The 23,511-nt window shown below is 41.6% G+C and overlaps 1 protein-coding gene and 2 long non-coding RNA genes across 8 annotated transcripts in view; 1 reads left to right on the top strand and 2 right to left on the bottom strand.

Annotated features, from left to right (window-relative positions):
• The window catches only part of LOC134182155 (lisH domain-containing protein ARMC9-like), a 39,873-nt gene extending 19,069 nt beyond the window's left edge, over window positions 1-20,804 (bottom strand). For all 5 annotated transcript variants that reach the window (XM_062649513.1, XM_062649514.1, XM_062649517.1 and 2 more), the window contains exons 1-10: window positions 20,704-20,804; window positions 20,520-20,645; window positions 20,280-20,450; window positions 16,605-16,757; window positions 15,005-15,097; window positions 14,835-14,948; window positions 6,383-6,457; window positions 6,237-6,323; window positions 6,144-6,181; window positions 5,963-6,086 (exon numbers count right to left, since the gene is read on the bottom strand). In XM_062649513.1, the coding sequence (XP_062505497.1) occupies window positions 5,963-6,086; window positions 6,144-6,181; window positions 6,237-6,323; window positions 6,383-6,457; window positions 14,835-14,948; window positions 15,005-15,097; window positions 16,605-16,757; window positions 20,280-20,450; window positions 20,520-20,645; window positions 20,704-20,745 (1,023 nt within the window). In that variant the 5' untranslated portion in view covers window positions 20,746-20,804. The remainder of the gene's footprint in view (window positions 1-5,962; window positions 6,087-6,143; window positions 6,182-6,236; window positions 6,324-6,382; window positions 6,458-14,834; window positions 14,949-15,004; window positions 15,098-16,604; window positions 16,758-20,279; window positions 20,451-20,519; window positions 20,646-20,703) is intronic.
• Window positions 20,805-20,848: 44 nt separating this feature from the next.
• Window positions 20,849-21,291, top strand: LOC134182499 (uncharacterized). The gene is made up of 2 exons (XR_009970339.1): window positions 20,849-20,947; window positions 21,006-21,291. It is a non-coding gene; the product is annotated as an uncharacterized LOC134182499 (long non-coding RNA).
• An 84-nt stretch (window positions 21,292-21,375) lies between these two features.
• On the bottom strand, window positions 21,376-22,335 carry LOC134182498 (uncharacterized). 2 transcript variants are annotated; one of them, XR_009970337.1, is made up of 5 exons: window positions 22,244-22,335; window positions 22,041-22,187; window positions 21,858-21,942; window positions 21,586-21,796; window positions 21,376-21,525 (listed from the first exon to the last, which is right to left on the bottom strand). It is a non-coding gene; the product is annotated as an uncharacterized LOC134182498 (long non-coding RNA). The 2 variants fall into 2 exon arrangements; XR_009970338.1 differs by having other exon boundaries at window positions 21,861-21,942.
• Window positions 22,336-23,511: the final 1,176 nt, after the last annotated feature.

Here is a 23,511-nt window from a genome sequence, read left to right as displayed (position 1 = left end):
CCTACCTTCTACAGTCTGTTATTCCACTCTCAAGCCAGACATAGTGATTTACTTTACAATACAGAAAGAGTAAATCTGGACAAGTTGACAGTCCCATTTGATGCAAGAATGGCAGATGCCAAACAAAGAAAACTAGACAAGTATGACAATCTAATTGGAGAAATAGCAGCCCATGGTTTCAAAGCTACTCTCCACACCATTACAGTAGGAGCATGTGGAAGTACTTACAGATCGTCCTTTTCATGGTTGAAAGTCATCACTTCTCTCGGCAACAAAGACATCATGAAAGGAGGCCTGTATGAAAGCCATCTGTTGCTCCTATATTCTGTAGTGTAAGAGAGACTCAGCTGAGTGCGATTGTGTTGAGCAGAGGAGACCTCGCTAGCGTGCTTTAAAATCGTGCCCATAAATATTTTAGTTTGTACTGTAGAAAAGAATTTGATTCCTAAATAAAGATCCTATTGCTTTTCTGTAGTATAATCACAGTGTTCAGAACGTTTGAAGTAGAAACGGTTCTACTGCGTTCAAACTTTGTTCAGTCAGTAATGTCATCGATTTCATAACGAATTCCCTTAGAATGTACAAGGAACAATGATGTATCACTATACTACAAATACATAAAAAGAAACTGGAAGATACTGGGCTGCTGTTGGCATCAGCTAAGGATAAATATTATACTAACGCGCATGACCTTCCACGCCTACGCACTGTTCGTTTGTCAAGTTGTCAGTTGCCAGGGAAGGTTGTTCAGCTCTGACGGCTTTAAAGACAGTATCACTAATCAAGGTGTATCAATCAGTGTCTAGAGACCTTCTTGTTCCGTTTCTTTGTGGTTCTTTTGTTCTTTTGTTGCAATGACACAGGCAGTAAGCATGGAGACCAGATGATCTAGTCCAAAGATCAATATCCGGTACCTATCTGGTTGCATGGCCTCTACTAAGCCAAACGAAGCCGTGAAAAGTCCTCTCCTACTGGTCACACACCGCATGCAGCTAAAAAGAAGGCAGGTGTTGATCCTAGTTCTAGAAGTTACGAGGAGATGGCTCCGCATCCAGTCACCAGGCGCTCATTGTTTGAATCATGGTTGAAAAGAGGAAGAAAGCTTCTAGTCACTTTCGTGTCTCTACATTCGTTGTGGAAGAATCAAAATTATTTCTTGCACATCACTCCAGTGGCGGCCATAATCGATCAGGTAAGAAACATTCCCGAATGGAGAGATTAGTGATCTTGTTAAACATTTCTACATGCAAATAGCACTCTCTTGCCACACTCGAGTAACCAAGCATTTGGCCAAAGGTTTGCTAGCGTCTCAGACTCAGAAAATCACTATGACATTGACCTAGAAGGCTGCTACCATACAAATGACACAGTCACTGATACTGCTAAAACCACAATGGCATCTCCACTGAAACAGGGATTGCTGCAAGGAAGAAAAACCGTCAATGGTCACAATGAAATCGGCTGCTACTAAAGCTTCTTCACAGCAAATCATAGCAACATCACATTCAAGTGTTCAGACACATGACATTCATCATACCGATGTACTAGATTATTTGGCACGTCAATCTGTGAAAGTGCAACTGAGAATTCACTTCATGACTGTTTGCCCTTTGGAATCTTGTCTTGTTTTTACTAGATGGAAATTTTAAGTAAAGTCTATGTTGCTATTGCTTCTCAATGTGGAGTTGAGGGAGTTGATGAGCAATTCATTCCTTTGTCTCTTGATGCCATGAAGAATCTTCAGAGTGAACATAAGAGTACCATGGTGTGTGGTCTTATCAGGTGCATTGCCATGCCTGATAATTGTGGCAATCCCACCAGACTTCCTCTAGCTAGAATGTCGACAGGGTACATTGAGCATCAAATAAACTTCTTCATTGCCAGTCATGGTGCCACTGCAAGCCTGCTTGCCATTTGTAGATTTGTTTCATATTCTTTGTTATTTTGTTCATGGCAGATTCCAAAATGTCCACATGACTATAAAGAATGGCTGATCACTATGTACTCCCAGTTTGGAAGCCTATGCCATTGCCTGCATAGTAGGCCTCTCCGCCAGCATGATGGCAGACAGATTTCATTCCAGGCAGGGTAAGATTTCTGTAGCGTGCATCATGTATGTGTGTGTCATTTCTGTGTCAGTGACAAAAGCAAATTCCTGTATATACTTATAGACACATGTGAACAATTTCGTGTCGAATCTGTGCACATACCTAAAAGACCAAGAGCTGTGCATGTTTCTGTGTTGTATTACAGTGCATATATGTAACAGTCCAGCATTCTGTATATGTATTACCATGACAGGCATGTATGTAACTGTCTAGGCAAAGGTAAACAATGCCAGTTTGTCACTTTCAACATTAAAATGCCGTACTTCTTCTTTGAACATTGGCACCAATGCAGAAATTCAGGTACTAGCCTTGTTGATACTTCTCGCTAGATCTTACGTCTGTGTCTCCTTAGAGTGCAGTATTGGACAAGGCTGTAGAGTCAATGCCTTGCATGAGATGTTGAATAAGGCAGATGGCTGTGATGTAGTCCCAGGCCTTCATGAGTCAGTCCGTGGTGAATGGTCTGAAGATGTGGATTTAAATGATGGAGAACTTCAAAGAGCTTACACTATATACCATACTAACTATCGGGTAGTTTCAAAGCTAAAAGCTACTACAAGTCTCGAGCAGACAAGGGCTGCAGTTCAACATCTTGTCTCAATCTACGAAGATGGCCTGAAGTCCATTGAAAACAATAGAACAACTTGTGTGGCACAAAGTCTTAACAGATTGGCAGTTTCATTTTTCCTTACATATCTCAAGGAGAAGCAGTCTGAATTGACCAAGCTTAGGACTAAGGCAAATCCACATCCAAAGTGCTTAATACATTACAGTGGGGGATATCAGAGTTACAATATTTGGTCTCTGAGTGCCAATGAGTAATAAGGGAAGGTCTTCAGATAGAGAAAACAAGCTGTACCAACTCATGGTAAAGTCAACAAGCTTTCTCTTCAGCTATAGCCGACTTCAAAGAACATGGTACCACTACTGTCTCTGGCATAGCAAGAACAAAACAAACTCCTGCATCCCATGTCATGGTCTTCATGATTAGTCCGGAAACCCGATCCAAGAAGCCTTATGCACTTCCAGTGCAGATGCTTCCCTACAGAGGTTTGAAGGACAGCTCAATGAGAGAGCTGGCACACAAACTGATAAGAAAATGAAAAATTGTGAGATGACTGTCGTTGGTATGATATTGCTATTATTCTGATGAAACGTGTTCTTGATTGTTTAAGTCACATGACTAGGACTGATAACAGATGGTGAATTTAACAGTTTGCGGTGTAAAGGGAATTTGGCCCTACCAGTATACTTCAAATTAAGGTTGACTGTTGAAGCAGCGTGTCAAGGTTGAGTCATGATAAGATGCTAGCCATGCTCACATTGGATGATAACACAAACTGCCATGTAAAAACAACGCCGTTGCAATATTGTCTCCAATTTTCGCTACAGACAAATCAAATCCACCTCAAGCCATCACCAGTCATGCAGCTGTTACTAGTGAAGTGCTAATGCAACTGAAGTCATTCAAGCAACACGGTTTTTCAACTTGGCAAGTGATCAAGAAGCTGAGGCTTCAAACTGTACCGCCTGGCTATTCTCCTCAAGCTTGGAATGGTGATGAAGTATGTGATTCAGTTATTGTCTTTTCAATGACATAGTACTTCTTAAGGTGTGACAATTGAATGGGAGACAGACATCAAATTTAAAACATCGCTGTGATTAGTTCATTATTCAGAGGATAGCATGTCATACAAGAAGTGGTGGTCCCCGAGGTCCTCACTTGGAGTGTCTCTCTGATGCCATGAAGTCCAAGGACACGTGCCTTACATATGTTGCTCTTACTGGTCAACGCAAGCATAATATTCGTAACGCAGAGAGGCTATTTTCAAAGTCTGGTACAGACTTCCTACGTGCTGAAGGGGATTCATATAGAGGCAGCCTATATCGAGACTGTTTTTAACTGGCATGTTGCATCAGACAGTAGAGGTGCTTCACAGCTTACCCGATCAAAGTACAACTACAAGATGTTAAACTTCATCTTGGATGAATTGATGCCTTGGCATGAGCACATGTATGATTTCAGCCTGCTGAAAGTGAACTAGAATACTACAAGTGAACCAGTACGTAGTATTCTTCCCAACACAATTGTCAAGGCAGTCAAGTTTCCCCTTGTTTCAGACCTGTGAAAGGCATTAGAGGATTTAGCAGAAAGAATGTTGTTCTAGTGCTGAAAGACATTGAAAGCCAAGAATTTCAGCGCAGAGAGACAGCACAAATGCACGGTTTGCCAAACATCCAAAAGCCTCATCCAGTGATGATGTCAAATGTTTGTTCTCAATTTTACATAATCATGGTCAACATTATGATGTCAAGACCATTACGCAATGCTGGAGACTAATCTGCAAAGAATTAACAAAAAATAGACCCAATTTACCACTCTTTATCACACCAGCAACAAGAATGTTACACGGGAGAATGGCAAATCTAGGCTGGACCTCCTTCAACCTACAAGGCTAGAACATGTAGAGCAGATGTTTTTGGGGAGAACAACTATGCCTGTACGAGGAGTTCGAACAGTAAGACAGAAATATCACAGCCAGCCCGCTGATCTACCTCAGCCACCAGTGATTGCAACATGCAGTTATTGCTTAGCTTTACAATGTTAGGGACAAGAGCGTACAGACAAGGGCAAGACAGACCGACTGACAAACGAACACACACACACACACACACACACACACACACACACACACACACACACACACACACCCACACACACACCCACACACACACCCACACACACACACACACACACACACACACACACACTGGTCATACCAAACCTTTGGTCATCACACTGGCTGTATGTATCACAAATTGAATTTTTCTGTTCTCATATCTCACATTACATTGGTGCCGGAAGCTTGACTTTGTGTGCACTGCGTATAGCTAACTACCTTTCACTGTAACATCCACAGCAGCGTAAAAACCCTCCCCAGTCTTGGCCCAGCTATGCCATTTAACCCATTTAAAAGACATCTTCAGGACTCTGTTCTCATCCAGCGCTCTTCTTACATGCCCTGTGAGTTCACTGGCAGCATAGACAAAAGTTTTCCAGCAATCGTTTGCTAGTTGACACTGAAATGCTACAGGATTGTCAACTTCTTTGACTGTGCCTGGGAAACTTGGGAGGGTTGACAGAGACTTGTGTGATGCAGGTACACGTACATCCATCTTGCAATTGTATCCACTTTAGTACACAATGAACAACTTACTTCTATGTCAAAAGGCAAAGTAGGAGTTACCACCTGTGGCAATACAATCCCGTCTAGCAAGGAAGGGCAAATAGACCCATCAAATTCTAAGTCTCCCGTCCAAGTGATTGACTCGGCGGAAGCGAATACACGTCAGTGAAATGTTCAAAACAGGAAAACAAAGCAAATTGTAGTATATAGACTTAAATACTTGAAGAGCGGCGACAACAAACGTGTTATCGAAAGTTGCTCAAAGGCGAACCAAAGGCGAACTGACTGTCGCGTGGCAAGCATACGAGCGTTAAAATTCGCTAATGGTCAGCTGCTGTACCACCCAAAATTAAAGCACGCTATCGAGTTACCTCCTCTGGGTGTTGAGCGTTTCATGATTAGTGCAATGTATTGAATAGTTCTAAATTGAGTAACACTGGATAGTGTCTTTATATGCGCCATTGTTTTAGAGGCAATGTAGGCATTACTTATAGCAACTCCCCTTTAAGCAATAAAGGTTTCTCTCATAAACGTAAAGTATTCCCAACGTTCTGTCTGCCTCATTTTTCTGCGTCACCTGTTTATCTGTTATCTTATCACATTTGCAGCTATTACCAGTAACAATAAAACCATAACATAACGCCTGACAATTAATTGACTGCTCACCCATCTCAAAGCTTGACAGAGTAAAGCCTTAGGCCTTTCCTCTAATGTCTTCCAGTCAGCTTTAATTTTCTTGTAATCCAAAGATGGAAGCAACGCAACCTCTCTTTTCCTCGTGTTGCTTAAACTACCAAGAACAGAATAAAGATTGATAACATCAAAAAGATCATACAATCAACCTTACTTAGCCTCATGAAGTGATGCTCTTAGCAATGCCGAGGCCTAAAACAATCCAATCAATACAGTTGAATGCCAACAGCAGGATCAACAATTCCACCGTTTCTGGTCGTCCCATGTCAACAGACTGTTGCACACTTGATCCATAAATACGGCCAACAAGATCTTGTAGATGTTCAGCTGTCACCTATAAACAAATACGAAACTAGCAAAGAAATACAATGAGCACACTACTCTCACACTCACAGGTCTCCCTTTCACAGCTTCCTCCAAAGCATCTACTAATTCAACAGCAACAGAAACCACAATCTGGTTGTCACTCTAGACAAGCAGTGACAAATACCATCAAATGCTAATGAAGTCATTGCATGCCACCTCTACATTTCCATAGTAAAACCTCACAATACAATGATACTCAACTGCTTAGGTTGTTATTAAAACAAAAAAATTGTATTTGCACTAAAAATCATCTTCAACCTGTAGTTGTACCAGTTTATAGTTTTATAACCTGCAATTTTCAAAAATGCAGACAAGCAGCAAATAAACATGAACAAATATGTCAAAAATGCAGACAAGCAGCAAATAAACATGAACAAATATGACACAAACAAACACACAGACACAAACAGTTAAGACAAATAAACAAACAGACAAACAAGTATGCAAGCAAACAAAAACCTAGACAGAAGACAAAACCTGAAGTACCGTCAATCCAAAGCAGATAGTCTTGAACGTAAAACTTTGAAATTTACCTAATTAAGTTAAACGGACATGCTCATGCTAGCACATACACACTTTATCGATTTGAAAAGGGTGCACTTTTTCAAACACTCAGTAACCATGAGGATTTCGATGCTCTAATTTGCACTGAAGGCAAAGGCTGAAGTCTTTCTATAGCCTGAATTGGCAGGATCAAGATGATGTAGTAGGAGGTTGTGTTAGACCGTTTCTACATTACCTAGGCCTTTTAGATATGGTTCTTGGAAAGTTTTCGTCTAAAATCTCAATTCATCAAAACTGACGTTGCAGATTAGCAAAATTCAGCAAGGACACTTGCACTTTGAGCCAGACCGGGGTTCCTTGCTCTAAGCACCTGACCAGAAAAGCACATGTCACATTCCAATATCTAGCATCTGCCACAGTCACGTCTTCCTCAGAGTAAAGCAAGCACACTCAATTCACAGTGAGCACAGAAAATTTGCACTGTTTCAAGCTTACACTGCTGCTGTGCCCATCAATCAACACCTACATAGCCAGTTTTGCAGTAGTTCCATGTATCAACCTATGAAGAAGGTTTAGTAATCGAAATTGATTTTCTTGCCAGGAACACTTGATCATACAGGGGTTTTAGCCAGGATATTGCTCCAACCACCCTAATTTTAGTAATAACCATACCCATATCAACTTTAGTGATCATGCCCACAATTGCTCTTGATGGCATGCTCACAAACAATGTACTGTATTCAAAATCTAACAATTACAATACACTACTTACAATTCTATAACCATATCAAAGCAAACCAGTATGTCTATGCTTTCATGTTAGTTCAAGTTTTCAATCACAATCTCTGCTACTGTAGGTCATAGCAATATTGGCCCGTACGCAACCTTATTTTCTTTCTATGTGCCATACTCGCAATGCCTCACTATATTCAAAATCACTACTAGAGGAATTATCTAGAAAAATTCTCATTAGATGAACCAAAGTTTCATTTTAAAAGTGCAGGAACACCTGCCTTAATTAGCTGTAATTTAACATCACACTCGCAATCAGCTGCCACAAAAGAAATGGCTAAAGCCCAATCCGCTTTTTCAGTAGTTTGGTCAAGTTTTCAGCATGGCGTTGTTTAAGATTAAGGAAGGTGGATACTCACACATGATGGAAAAACTCACCTATTTATATGATAGCATGGCCACCACTGCGGTGAAGACTATCTAACAGTGTCCTTTGTGTCTCATGTGAGATAAAAGTCCAGCCTTAGATCTAATTGTAGCTGACATGTTGAACAAACAAGAGAGGTAGTGGTGTAGTGAGCCGGATGCTGTAGATAGTCTTTTCTCTTGTCTAGCGCAGCACTAATTCGTTGATCTTCAAAAAATTTCAATGATGCATTGCAGCAATGTCTCTACATGACCTTACACTGTATCAGTGGCAAGATTCTTAAAATTATGAGAGCCAATAGAACATCTCTTTAGATTATCTAAAGATTAATCTAAAAGATGAATTTAAAGATATGCTAATCTAAAGGCTCTTCAAAGTCTTTGAGCCTCAGTTTTGACCGCCTTGATGTCTCTTTTCTTCTTGAAGTTGTCCATACAAAAGCTGTTTAGGGATTCTTGAATCTGGCATCCTAATCACACATGACCAGCCCAACAAAGTTGCCATTTGAGGAGGTAGGAACTTCAGTCCACAGACACCAGCACGAGGCAGAACTTCTCTGTTAGAAATATCCTCCCATTTGATATGGCAGATCTGATGAAGACATCTCATGTGAAAACCATTGAGTTTTCTAATATCACAATGTAGAGGACACCATGTTTCACTGGCATACAATAAAGTTGGTAGGACAACCGCCTTGTACACATTTATTTTAGTCTTGAGCTTGATATCGTGCCTTTTCCACAATTTCTTTGAAAGTTTTCCAAAACACTGAGATGGGTTTTGCAAGTCTAGAAGAGACCTCAGGTGCTGTCGACAGATAAAAGAACTTCCAAAGTAAGTGAAGTTCAGAAAATATTCTAAAGTATTGATCACCCGCTCTTACTGAGGTACTGAGCCTTCCAGTAAAGGACTTGTGTCTTTTTTTAAACTGACTGTAAGAACACAGAATTTCACAGTTACTGAAGTGATTCATGATAGTTAATGTCATCAAGAGAGTGTGTACACACAGCACAGTCATCCGCAAACAACAAGTCATGAGCGATAGTCTCTGAAACTAAGGACAACGTAGGTTGAAAATGCCACCACTAGTTCTGAATCGAATTCGAATGCCTGAATGTAAGTCTGTGAAGGCGTCGGTTATCATGCAAGAAAACAGTATAATGAAGGTTGGTGCGAGGACACAACCCTGCTTAGCACCATTATTGACGAGAAAGCTGGGAGACGTAAAGCCGTGGCTACTAACTCTAGTTCCCATGCCATAATGAAAAGCTTCAATGAAATTGATCTTCAAAGGGCATCCCAGTGTGGACAAAATTTTCCATAGACCTGAGTGATCTACAGAGTCAAAAGCATTTACAAGATCAATGAAAACAATGAACAAGTCCATGTGCTGCTCTCTGCATTTCTCTTGGATTTGAAAAGCAAAAGATCATGTCCACTGCTCTGCAACCACGGCGAAATCCACATCGAGACTCTGGTAGTACTCCCTCATAGGTGGGTGGTAAGCCAATCGAGAATGAGCCTAGCCATTATTTTCCCAGCCACTGACAACAACGAAATTCCTCTATGATTATCACAGTCAGATTTGTCGCCTTTTTCTCGTATAATGGATTATATTAGTGTCTTGAAACTCTTTCGGAACTTTTTCTTGACTCCAACAATCTCTAATACGATGGCCTAATTTTGAGAGCAGCAGGTTACTGCCGTGCTTAAAGACTTCAGCTGGCAAATCATCCAGTCCTGGCAATTTACCATCAGACATTTTGAGAATGCCTCTTTTCACTTCCAAGTCCAAAAGAGGCTAGGACATCTCTGAGATCACATTCCTTTGTGGAATTTCATCAATTGATTCTTGCGAGATACGTAAAGGTTCATTGAGAATTGACGAGAAATGACTTACCACCATTCAAGAATTTCCTCGGTATTTGGCAGAAGTCTTGAGCCGTCGGCACTTCAAAGAGGTGACATACCATTAAATTCTGGTCCAAAGACTTGTCTTAGACAAGCATAAAAAGATCTCGTATAATGCTGACCAGCTGCTTGTTGCATTTCCTATGCTTTTTTACTCCACCAAGCATCTTCATGTTCTCAAGTTTAGAACAGACACTTTTGCTGAGAAATCAGTATTTACTGGTTTTCTGAACATTGCTCCTGTCTTCCAGCCAGAGCCTATGCTCACAGTGTAATCTGTCAAGTAGATTAGTTATGTCTAAGTCTTAATCATCAAACTACTCCTGATGTTTCCTTTCCTGGTATCCAAGAAAGTCTGCTAAGGCATCGGCAACATCACACAAGTACGGTCAGTCCGTTTCCAAGTCACCAGACGTCGCATTGTGTACTAATTCCAGATTACTGGTAATCTTTACAAACACTGACCAATAACTGTTGGTGTGTATGTAGTTTCTGCACATTCAATCTGCAGTGCTTAGATCCAGATTTGTGACGAACTGAAAGTTTAATGGAAAAATACAAGTTTACATCTCACCAATCTATGATCTGAAAGACCTGTGGCTGAAGCACCACACAAAACTCTTGTATATTTAACAGACTTCACATCTGCTTGACACACAATGCAGAAGTCATCATGTGCCAATGGTGGGATCATGGATGCATCCACATGGTCTTGTATTTCTCTTTCTGCTGGAATAAGGTTAGTGATTGTACGATATGTGAAATGGACAGAAAGTGAGGAGAAAAGTGCCATTACTTTTCTCATTACAAATACCACAAAGACCAAGAACACTGTTCCAAGCTTCAGCATCCAAACCAACACAAGCATTGACATCTTTACATAACTATTTGTTGTTAAGACGTATCAAATTCATGGCAACATTCAACTTGTCATAGAAACCTTCTTTGGCTTCTTGTGTATCATAAATGGTAGGTGCACAAACCCTGACTATGGTCAGGCAGCGATTTGTTGACAGAGGGACAAGAAGCGTTACTATTTGATCACTAATACTAAGAGGAAGAGTGTTCAGACAAAGTGAGGTCTTGATAGCAAAACCAACACCAGATTGTCTTATCTAGACGAGCAACCTTTCCAAAAGATTGGTTAACCAGCTCCAACTTCAGAAAGCTGGCACTTGTCCGTCAGATGGGTCTCACTAAGCACAGCTATGTCACTGTTGTATTGTCTGAGTTCACGGGCAAGAGCAGCTGTTTGCATTACATCTGATCCTTCGTGTCAAGAAGAGTGCATACATTCCAACATGCTACAACAAATGCCATTTTCTTAGACTTTCGACAGCTAAGTTGAATGGCCAACAAGCCATGGTAAACTGGTAAGCACTAAAGGGGTGAGCTTTGTTTTAGGCCACCTTTTCCAGGCCCTTCTTCGTGTGAGGTTAGCACTGCTCTCATTGAATAACGCTGCTCAGACATGCTAGTAGAACCAAATGTAGTTTTCACCCCATGTAAACCACAAACGACCATCTTTCTAGCATTGCTTACACGTGGATTTGTGACTAATGACTTCCAGTGCCATCCTATGCCTGTCACCATCACCACGCCTCCATCGGCGTAAGGCTTGCAAACAAAGAAAACAGACAATCAAGTGTCACAACACAGACACTGCAGAAAACCTGCACATAAAATACATTTAAGTGGATCAGGTGTGTGCTGGGCCACATCCACTCTCTCGTCAAAAATACATGACTGATTCACTGGAGCAAGAATTACAACGAGTGAACTCCTAAGTCAGGGTGCAGGTGATTCGCCAGGAGCACCTATGTGAGTCTCGTGCAACTGTCATTGGAGAATATCACCAATACTTGAAAAAGTTCTCTGAACCGTTGAACCAAGAGCCATGAACCATGGTCTCATCCGCATTAGAAAACAAAAGTAACTCAAGCCTCAGGACTAAAGGCTATGAGCAAGGCGGCACAAGCTTTTGTGGTGGCCTAAACTCGCCAAGTCATGGTACTGTCTTTGGGAATCTGAAGCGTTTCCATGAAACAGTGCCACCTGCTACATCACCTCTCCCTGTTGTCCACGACTGCTTATTAGACAGGCTGGACCTGCATCACAGCTAACCTCAACATCTGGAGATATTCCACTATCTGCCACCTGTGAACGTGCCTACTAGTAGTAGCAGGCAGCTCTGCCTTGAGCATCTATAATAAAGTACTTGTTTATTAAATTATTGATTAAATTATTTATTAAATTATTTATTTATAGTGTAGATATAATTACAATACCAACACGTACGTTATTGTATCTTCAGGTGCTTTTTACATAAATGTAGTGCAATGTATTTGTACACACATAAATCAGGTGTTTCCTTCACACTGCCACCTAGCTGATACAGATTCTATAGTACCAATTACATCCCTCGCATTCCTGTGTAAATGTACCACTTAAGCCTGGTTGACAATACACCTCGCATCGCATCACGTCAAAGGAGGCCGTTTCCGACGTGATGTGTTGGATAGGATTTGTGCCTATTCCAGAACCGGTCGACGCAAGATGCGACATGTGGTCTTTCATATGTTGTGAACCAAGCTTTAGGCAGCAAAAACACTCCACCTCACTGCTCCTCATTTGGACAATAATGCAGAACCTCCCCAGACGTCTAGCACGCTTCCAACCCTGAAATTGACAGTAAAGATGGCCATGGCTAGAACTCTGACGTATGTTACATGCAATGGCTACGATGCAAAGCTACCTCACTTGAGATCAGCTCAAGTGTGCATGTCTGACTGTGAGCGTGCCCCTTTAAATTTAAAACTAAACAACTAAACAGTTACTAGTTATTGTAAAAGCAAGGAATTGCTATTCTCTGAAAGAAGTAGCAGCTAATTCCAAGATAATGACCAAGGTAAAGTAAGCAATTATTAAAGAAATTAACTGATAGACTAAACTGCCTCATTTCCATACAATAAATTGTCTGCGTCACGTTTCACATTTCAGCTCTTGGTGGAATTATGGTTAAAGGGTAACTGCAACGCAAAAATCAAAAATTCTTTTATGTTGGAAATTGATAGTTCTAGTTGCATACGTGACAGGAAAAATAGTTTTAGATTTTTAAGTTTAGTCCTCGCTGAGACATAGCACGTCAAAGTTGCTTCCGGTTCTTCAACTTCCGATAATGGGCGTGGTGTAGTGTGACATCACTGAGGGGAGACGCGTGTGCGTCTGTATTGTCAGCAGCCTGTAAAAATGACTAAATCTTCACATCCAAGGCAACGCTGCTAGGGTAGAGGCGACGGCAGCAACAGCGAGTCTTCTGAAGAGTCCTCTGGAGGTTTTTACGTGATAGTAATGTTCCGTCATTGCATGAATCGCAGCATGAAGATCTGCTGGGAGCCATTAATAAGTATACGTAGTGATTAGACTACACAGGTTTGAGTTCAGCGACAATGCCTTTGAAGCTTTGAGATCGCCTGCTGCCTTGGAAGCGGACGAGGAAGAGGACAGGCTACCCGATAGCCTGTCATTATTGCAAGTAGAAGTAGGAGTTAGCTACGTAATCAATGCACATCCGGGTAAGTAAACAACATTCACAGGTTGCAGCTGTGGTCGTTGTGAGATGATGGATACGTACTCGTGTGGAGTGCGTGTGCTGTCAAAATGTATTTGAGGTTGTTTCAAATAATGACAAGATAATAATGTCGAATACTAGCAACAATAGTGGCACAGTGTACTGGTGAGTTCATGCAAAACTCTAGTGCTGTATGTGAGAAAAAGAATAAAATGAGTCGAAGTACATATGTTGAATTCACGTTGACACAAGGTTTGACTTCACTGTACAGTATACTGTAACGCATACAACTGCATTTACTACACATGATGATCAAGAGGCGAGTCATCTAGAGTCATCAAGAATCTGACCTCTCCTAGCCATTTGCAGTACTCTTAGTCCTGCATGAGAGTCTTCCTTACCTTCCCACTTCTCAATTACGACTTTCCTTTTCTTTTGCAAAGGTTCCAGAGTGCTGCGACCTTGAAGTGTGGAGGCAGGTAGATGGAAAATGGTGGCCTCGATTTTGCTCTTCTATAACCCAGACCAAGCTCTTGAATAGACCTGGCTGTACGTATCTCAAAGCAATCAGGCTAAAAGTGGCTACTGCAGACTCCTGTCCACTCAGTAAGACGCTTTGTACTCAGTAGCAGTCGCTCGGACGACACAAACGTCTCTGCAATTGTCCTCAATATTTTGCGATTCCCGCTCTTTCTTAGCTTGGGGATCTTCGGAAATCGAAACACCATTGCGTATGACTTGCGCGAATTGGTGCATCCTGCAGCCACACAACACCAAACCATTCTTCGCCACAAATTCCTTTGTTTACAATACACGCTAGCGTGGAGTCTCCCCTCAGTGACGTCACACTACACCACGCCCGTTATCGGAAGTTGAAGAACCGGAAGCAACTTTGACGTGCTATATCTCAGCGAAGACTTAACTTAAAAATCTAAAACTATTTTTCCTGTCATGTATGCAACTAGAACTATCAATTTCCAACATAAAAGAATTTTTGATTTTTGCGTTGCAGTTACCCTTTAAAGGGCATAAATTAATAAAAATTATCTCTGTAGTGTTAGAGAGTTCTCAATTCTACGTGGCAACAAACTTGACAAGCAGGAGACCATCAAGTATACAAACAACTTGTATCCACTCTACCAGTGATGTTACATACTACCTGACACAATGCAAACACTGTGTCACATAATGCCCAAAAACATAGCAAAGAAATGATGAAGAGAGACAAAAATCAAATCAACAAACAGTCAGACATTCAAAAAATAAACTAACTAACAAACAGACAAGCAGCACAGAGCTAACCAAATTGTGCCCTAGTTAAAAGCAAATCCTACCTGAAGTCTAACCACCCGACGTTGATAGTCTAGCATTTTGCATTCAAGCTCTTGCAAGTGTTGCCTTAGAGCAGACACTTGTGTAGTAGACAACACACTATTTCCATTTCCCATCTGCAAAACAGTCTCCAAGATAGTAAAAGGTAACAGCAACAACAGGTGTTGCTTACAATGAGATAGTATAGCTGTGGTCTTGATGATGATCGCACAACTGATTTGAGAAAGTGTTCTAGCCTAGCTCTAAATTCTCCATCCCATGAGGGCTAAACAAACATACAATGTTAAAGAAAATGCCATCATATGTAATTGTATCCGTTTTGTACATACCATTCCTATATGTCTAATGTCTGGATGTCCATTTGGTCTGCACAAGTTATGTTGTGCTACGCTGTGCTGTGGTGTGGTGTGTGCATGCATGGGTGTGTGGGGTGTTTAAGATGTAGACTTAACCTCCCTGGTTGCTCATTTCAGGCATTTAACAAGGCAGGTTTGATTAGTCACCAATGTTGTCATTCTACCGCTTCAAGAATTCCATGTCAGCTTTGTTATCAGACTTTCAAACGACAAGGTCTTTATAATCACCAGCGTTTTGTCAAGACAGACCTCAAGGAGTGTAGACTTCATGTGTTGGCCTGCATCCTATACCCTCATGGTAATCATGGAGCAGAAGCAGGAAATGAATGGTGTGTGTGTGTGTGTGTGTGTGTGTGTGTGTGTGTGTGTGGGTGTGTCATGGAATCAGCATAGTTAAAAAGTGATGGTACATCATGCTGTTATTATTGCCACTCTACTCTTGTTGAGAGACCTGGACTTTGTACAGGAGACACATCAGACAACTAGACAGATTCCACATGCGTTGTCTCCGCAAGATAGCAAATATCAAACGGCAAGATCGACTACCCAACATAGAGGTTTTGGGAATCAAAGCATTTCTTGTGCAGTCCCAACTTCGTTGGTGTAGACATGTGTGTCGCATGACTGATGGAAGGCTCCCCCAAGCTGTCTTTTACAGTCAGCTAAGGGATGGAAGTTGATCAGCTGGAGGACAGAAGTTGCGCTATAAAGATACGTTGAAATCCAATATGAAATTATGTGGTGTTGTGAATGTATCCAAATGGGAAACATTGTATCAGATCGAACGTTATAGACAGAGCTGTTTGAAAGAAGTCAGCAACAATCTTTGAGGACCAATGAGTTGACTCATTGAAACAAACAAAGACAGAAGAGAAAAGCCACTCAGCCATCGTAAACGGGCTACATATGTGATATATGTGGGTGATCCTGTGCGGCTCGAATTGGTTTATACAGACATAGACAAAGCCATGATTGAGATTAGTATTCCAACTACTCATTCCATAATGTGTGTGTGTGTGTGTGTGTGTGTGTGTGTGTGTGTGTGTGTGTGTGTGTGTGTGTGTGTGTGTGTGTGTGTGTGTGTGTGTGTGTCAAATAAAAGTGATCTCTGCCAAAAATGACCAGCTGTACATTTTGGATGTAGATCTTTTGTAGACTTACTAAGCCCAAGTTCCCAAGTTGAACTCCTAGGGAGGCAGAAGTCAAGGCCAGGTGTGGGTACTAATAGCATAGAGCTGCTACATTGACAACATTAGATCAATTTAGGTATTTAAATGGTGCCACTGGTTGGCAACATTTCTGGTCAGAACACTGTGTGGAAGGAGGGGGGAGGCCTACGCCTTGCACATGTGCAGTTACACAGTTACAAACTGTTAATAAATTAAGGCAACAACACAACACTGAAACATGACTTACACTGATAAGAGCCTTGAAATTTGGCAATATGGTTGGATCGGGGACAAATGCTAGTGCAGCATAATCAACAAAATCCTGAATGTGTCCATAAACAGAACCACATGAAGTCACAACTGATTTGAAATCACTGATGCTTTTCTGAAATTCATTGCTCTGTGAGTAAGACAAAAATGAAGTAACACAAAACATAAAAAAGCAAAGTAAACACGATAATCAAAAAATATATACTGTAGCTACTCTGACAAACAACAGATGCAACCACTAGTGAGAAAGACCTACGCATAGACATAAACATACAGAACGCAAATAGTTGAACAGGCAGAGAAATATAAAAGCAGAATGCACGAAAACAAACAAATAAATGAATAAAAAAAGACACGGAAGCAAAAAGTTGTGATGAACAACAAGTAGATCAACACACAAATAAACAAACAAACAAGGAAATTCAACTAACGCTGTCAGAAAGTGAACAGTGCAAGATTGTTTGACTCAGTAGTTACATTGACAGATAAGGAAATCATCACCTCACAAACACTTAATTAAATTAATTGCAAAAATGCTAACAGTTAACAGTCCAGTTGAATTTAATTAAGTCATCTCATCAGTAATGCATTCCATCACACACACACACACACACACACACACACACACACACACACACACACACACACACACACACACACACACACACACACACACACACACACACACACATTACAGCCCACTTAGAGTTTGTCGTCATAATGCATTATGTGAGGTCACTTAGGAGTAACTGCTCATTGAGTTTAAGCAGCTAACCCTAAGGCTAGCCCTAACCTAACCCTAGCCTAGCCCTAAATCTGTAAAAAGCTGGCAAAACGCAAAAACGGATGCAGAAGTGAAAGCTGTAAAGAGACAAGCGAAATACGAAAGAAGAGGCATGAACACATGCTGCTTACACCTGTGCAGTCGCCAAACAAACCCTGCAATACGAAGCCTTCCACAAAAAGTAACTGCGCATGCACACATCAAAATTGTATTTTTCAGCTTAAGCTCAGAACTGGACAAATGAATCCAAGCACCAAGAAATATAGTTGGTTTGGCCTTACACTACCCACTTGCCACCGATGTACAAATAGCTTCTCATATACTAAGATGGAAAGGCTTTAAACGCAGCTTGTACCAGTTGTTGATCACCTACACTGTACAGCGTATAACTGTGTTCCTACTTTGAGATACTTCACACTGACTGAGCAACCTGCTGACATGTCCTCTCACAAGGAGTAAGTCCAGTGGCAGACTACCTGATCAAAGTGTAATTTGAAGTGCCCACGCGGTTTCAAAGTCAGATGATAATGAAAGTAGCAAAAGGCCAGAAGGCAACAAACCTGCTGAGTCCGTATGTTTAGAAAGAGCTCAATGTACCACCCTATTGTGGCAAAATCTTGTCAAAAGTCAAAATCTTGCCAGCAAAGCATGTTTAGAAAGAGCTCAACGTACCACTCTAGTGTGGATAATAATGGTAGGACATAGGACAATGTCCCACCAAATGTGTTGTTTGTCCGACCAAATACTGCACCAGTGTTGGGACGTGTTGGGACAAAACATCCATCAGTACGCATATATGATAGTGTAAACCTTGTCTTAGCAAGTGATGGCCTTTCCAATGGTGTAACTGTTAATTTCATGAACTTGGGTGCCTCCTAGCATGCTTATCCAAAGAAAACCTCAGCTGTCTTTAATGCCATTTCTTCCTTGAAAGTTGGTTAATAAAAATTACATGCAAAATGGCTGCAGTAGGGGAGACACTTAGTTATACATGTAACACCATACAAGAATGTCCTACCTATGCTCAGTCTGTCCGAGCCAAGATAATTCCATATTTTCCACACTGTACAGAAGCAAGCTAGACTGCCCAGAACAACGCAAAACATCCTACATGTCTGGTTACCCCAAATGAGTTCCCAAGTGGCATGATTTCACTCGCCAAAACTAATCCATCGCTAGGCAATGAGTAGTCAGTGCTTCCACTCCACGTGTATCTGTCAGAGTGTGAATCAGGCGACTTCAGCTTAAACAGCAGTCTCTTACCCTCGAGAAGCCGTACTCAAGAAATGGCTTCCTACTCGCCTCTACACAGGCAATATCTCTCACAAGATGCACGAAATGGTAAGGAGTGAACTTACTTACAATGCCTAGTCAACAGCAAGATGATCTATGCTTCAAAAGCAGACCCGGAAACGTGAACTTTGTGTACAGCAAGATCAGCGAAAGGTGCATGTTGCCCTCAAGGTTGCGCATGCTCTAGAAGCTCCGCCCCAAATGTCGTCTCTAAATAATGTTTGGGGTAATAAATATGATATTGCTTTAAAACGTCATTTGCTCTCACCCAACTGGGGATCATCAACCTGGATCTTGCCTGCTTTTGTCCGTTGTCTAGACGTTTGGGTTGCTCATTAATTCCCTGCCATGGAATAACTATTACGCCTTCATCAATCATTTAGATATGTCCGATCAAAGCAAAACTGTGGTCTGTCATAAACACCAGTTGGTCGGTCAATGATTGATGACCAACCGTTATATTCCACTCTGCATTCAATGATTGTATGTATAGTCAAAATGCAAAACACTCACCACTTAAAAGGAAAAAAGCTTGCCACTTGCCTGGCTGTGTGACGGGTTTCGTATTAACATTGATTCACTTTACCATAATGGTAACGCCCAGCTTTATATGGTAGAGAATTATGGGTGGCAAATTATTGGGGGAAATAATTTACTAACAAATCTATGACTGCTGGACTAGTCAGTCATTTCAATTCATTGCAATATACTCAAACATACAAACAAACAAGCCGACAAGCTAAACAAAACAAAAAACAAACAAACATACACTGTACTACAAACAGACAAACCGACAAGACAGGCAAAGACACAAACAGAAAAACAGAGTCACAGACAATAAATGAGTTTCCCAAAGTCTCCAAAATAAAATATGCATCCATCTTCATTCAGGGGCGTAGTGTGGCATGGGCTAGACTGGGCTATAGCTCCATCATTTGTATGCGTACTACGGTAGAATTAAAATTTCTGACTTTAATTACGTATAGCTTGGAAATACACTGTTGTGGTAAACAGAAAACTGAGACAACCATCGTTCCTACGGACCATATCAAACAATGTGAAAAATTATTTTCCTGATATTCTAACTCTCTTTCTTAATTAACCAGTTGCTCCTAGGTCTGTTAGTCCAGTATTAGTGGCGTAAAATCTTAACATCTTAAAACTTACCTAAAGTCTACAATGAGCCAAGTAAGACTCAATGGACATCCACTACATTCACTTCAACTATCAAACTAACATTGATTAAGATGCAACCTTGGATACGCTTGTTAATTAAACCTCTCAGTACGTCTTTCTTGAACATACAAGACATAATTAATGTATGTTTCGTGTTGTACAACACATATAGCACATATAATGTACCATGATGCAATGTCGTAGATATGAAATGAAGTTCATCTGGTAACGAGACATTATGTATACTATAGTATTCAAACTTTTAGTTAAAAACCTCGTTAAATTGTGCAAGTTTGCACCACCAGTCTGGATGCGCCACTGATATAACATATCGTCTAGCCCCCCATTTCTAGAGGTTACGCTACGCCCCTGCTTCATTCATCTCTATCATAAACTAACCTGCGGACCCAACCCTCTCTTGAGGGGATGCACAGCAAAGCTCAAATGGGCTCTAAACTCGAGCTGTGCACAGGTCGCGTCTCTTCCAATCACATCAGCTGGCACGTGTGTCTTCCACAATTCAAAAAACCGCTCGCTATCTCCAGCCTCAAACGATGACAAAAAATCATTCTAGGAGACGGCACATAGACCTAGCACTTCCTGACGTAGAAACGACAACAATCAAATGGAAACTCTCACCATCAAAAAACCAATTTCTCTGTCTCTCTGCTGCGATCCCAACTCAGCGCCATCAATTAGCTGCCCCCTTTGGCGACATTCATCCCGCACTGCGTTCGCCGACACGAAGGCGTTCTGACTCAAATACTAGACAACAGTGCCCTTTGTACGTTTTGTAATGCGTTGTAAAATAGAAGGAGCGTACCTCCAACACTATTCTGATGGCCTCTCTCTCCCAGTCTTCCATTTCTACACTTGCATTCGCCGCGCCGCGGTTGAATGACTGTTCACAACGCGCATGAGTAATAGACGATATATGGGGGCGTAGCTTCTGGAGCATGCGCAATCTCCAGGGTAACACGCACCTTTCGCCGATCTCGCTGTACACAAAGTCCACGTTTCCGGGTCAGCTTCTGGACCGTGGGTCATCTTGACGTTGACTAGGCTTTGTAAGTAAGTTCACTACCTACCATTTCGTGCATCTTGTGAGAAACTTTGCCTGCGTAGAGACGTGTAGGAAGCCATTTCTTGAGTACGGCTTCTCGAGGGTAAAGAGACTGCTGTTCACGCTGAAGACGTCTGATTCACACTCTGAACAGATATACGTGGAGTGGAAGCACAGACTACTTATTGTCTAGTGATGGATTAGTTTTAGCGAGTGAAATCATGCCACCTGGGAACCCATTCGGGGTAACCAGACATGTAGGACGTTCCGCGTTGTTTCTGGGCAGTCTAGCTTGCTTCTGTATATATGTGACTGGCCAAGTCGAAAATGTTACTGTGATAAATTGCACTCAATAGGTACTGAGGCAGATCAGAGTACAGTACACGTACACTACAATCTGTTTTTTACTAGCACTTTAGCTGCCAGCCTACCAGTCCCAGCAACAGTTATGTCTAGAGTAACACAACACACACGCACTAGCTTTTCCATAGCTACAATGTCTAAATCAGAAAGCAGAGGCTGTTCTACTTCATTCGCAGCTGCAGTTGATCAAGACGTGAATATGATAATAGTCTAGTGATCCTATAGAAGTAAAGATGTTGATTGTAGAAAATGTCACTGAGGCTGAAGCTGATGGTTTACCTCGGATAATTGAACAGCAAGCAAATGAAATAGTGGAACTTGAAAACAAGATTAGTGTTCTCGAGTAAGACCTTGCATCCGCAGAGTCTGAGTTGCAAGGAATCGCTCAACACACTGCCAAATGATAAAATCAAGTTTTACACACGTTGTGTCGAGAAATGTGCTTGATACAGTGTGGAGTTGGATTGAACCAACAGCCAAGGCTATTACTCTGTATAGCAAACAAAGAATCAGGCCAAGGTACATCAAGTGATGTAAGCTCATGAGCTCACCACCTTCCATGAAACGTTGGATAGGCTAGACGAATTTTTGCTGACTCTAGTTCGACAAGATACACAGTTTCACAGTTCTGAAACGCTAGATGGGGGAAACAAGTAGTCCTATAGATATAATTCAGCCACACAGTGCGTCGCGTTCGGTTACCCCGAATGGGTCCCCTACCGCAAAATCTTCACCTGATAAACTTCCATCGCTAGGCAATGAGTAGTCTGTCTTTCCACTCCATGTGCATCTGTTCAGAGTGTGAATCAGGCAACTTCAGCTTGAACAGCAGTCTCCTAAGCTTGAGAAGCCGTACTCAAGAAATGGCTTCCTACGCGTCTCTACGCAGGCAGTCTCTCACAAGATGCACCAAATGGTAAGTAGTGAACTTGCTTACAAAGCTTAGTCAACGGCAAGATGATCTACGGTTCAGAAGCAAGCCCGGCCCGGAAACGTGGATTTTGTGTACAGCGAGATCGGCGAAAGGTGCGTGTAGTACCCTCGAGTTTGCGCATGCTTTAGAAGCCCCATAATATCAAAGCGCACGAAAAGGCAGTCCGAGGGCTTTTTTTGAAGAGCCCTATCTAGGGCTCTGGCTCTCTCGCTTCCACTGATATGAGTCTTCTAAATAGGATTGTCGCAAAGAATTCCGAAGTTAGACGCTATTTTCCACTTGTAAAATCTGTCTATAGCTGGCTAGCTTCTAGTTAGAGCTAAATTGTACACAGCCGGGACTGTGAATGCACTATTACTAAACAAGTAGACAGTTGCACTCCCATACGCGTACATGTCATACTGAGGCACTATTACACATACAGTATGTAGACCGTTAATTAATTAATTAAACCGCACATTTTTCTCGCACAACATTCCTTTTACTCGTATGTATAGATAATTATACAACAGAAAGATAAACCACAAATGAAAGTCAGGCAGAGTATATTAGCAATTGCTGGATAATTCATAAACCGAGGCGCGCATGCGCTAAGGTTACAGTAGAGAGCGTTATCACGTGATGTCACAATGCCAATAGTCGCCATTTTAGTGTCCAATTGCGCATTCTGAGGTCTAAAAGTGCCGTTTCTGCCCGTTCTTGTAGTACTGCTGGTATTAATTAATGTGGCGCAGGAAGCGGGAGATGGGGCTGCAGTCCAGCCCCTCGCTTAGAATTGGAATTGAATTTTTTGCCAGTGACATTTGCAAATCTGTTTATGGTCTGGCAAGCGAGGTAGTTTTTTTGTTTACTCATGATATGACGTTCACGGAACACACACACACACACACACACACACACACACACACACACACACACACACACACACACACACACACACACACACACACACACACACACGCACACACACACGCACACACACGCACACACACACGCACACACACACACACACACACACACACACACAACGCTCTCCATGCTAATTAGCTAATGCCTGTCGCCCAGTACACGTGCAGCCACTGTTCCGCGACCTACAATAATGTAAGCTAGAAGCGAGAATTTAGCACTTTTGTGCTTCTTCTTTCTCCTACAGGATAACAAGTCTACGCATTGTTCATTTCTCATGTAACAACTTTATGCATAAGTACTACCTAAAGTATACAAACATAGCAATTTGTGTTCTGTGTGAGAATAACAAAGATAAATGACTC

The sequence above is a fragment of the Corticium candelabrum genome, chromosome 7, assembly GCF_963422355.1.
Source record: "Corticium candelabrum chromosome 7, ooCorCand1.1, whole genome shotgun sequence".
In the NCBI taxonomy this organism is placed as follows: Eukaryota; Metazoa; Porifera; class Homoscleromorpha; order Homosclerophorida; family Plakinidae; genus Corticium; species Corticium candelabrum.
This window is presented reverse-complemented; position numbering and strand designations above follow the sequence as displayed.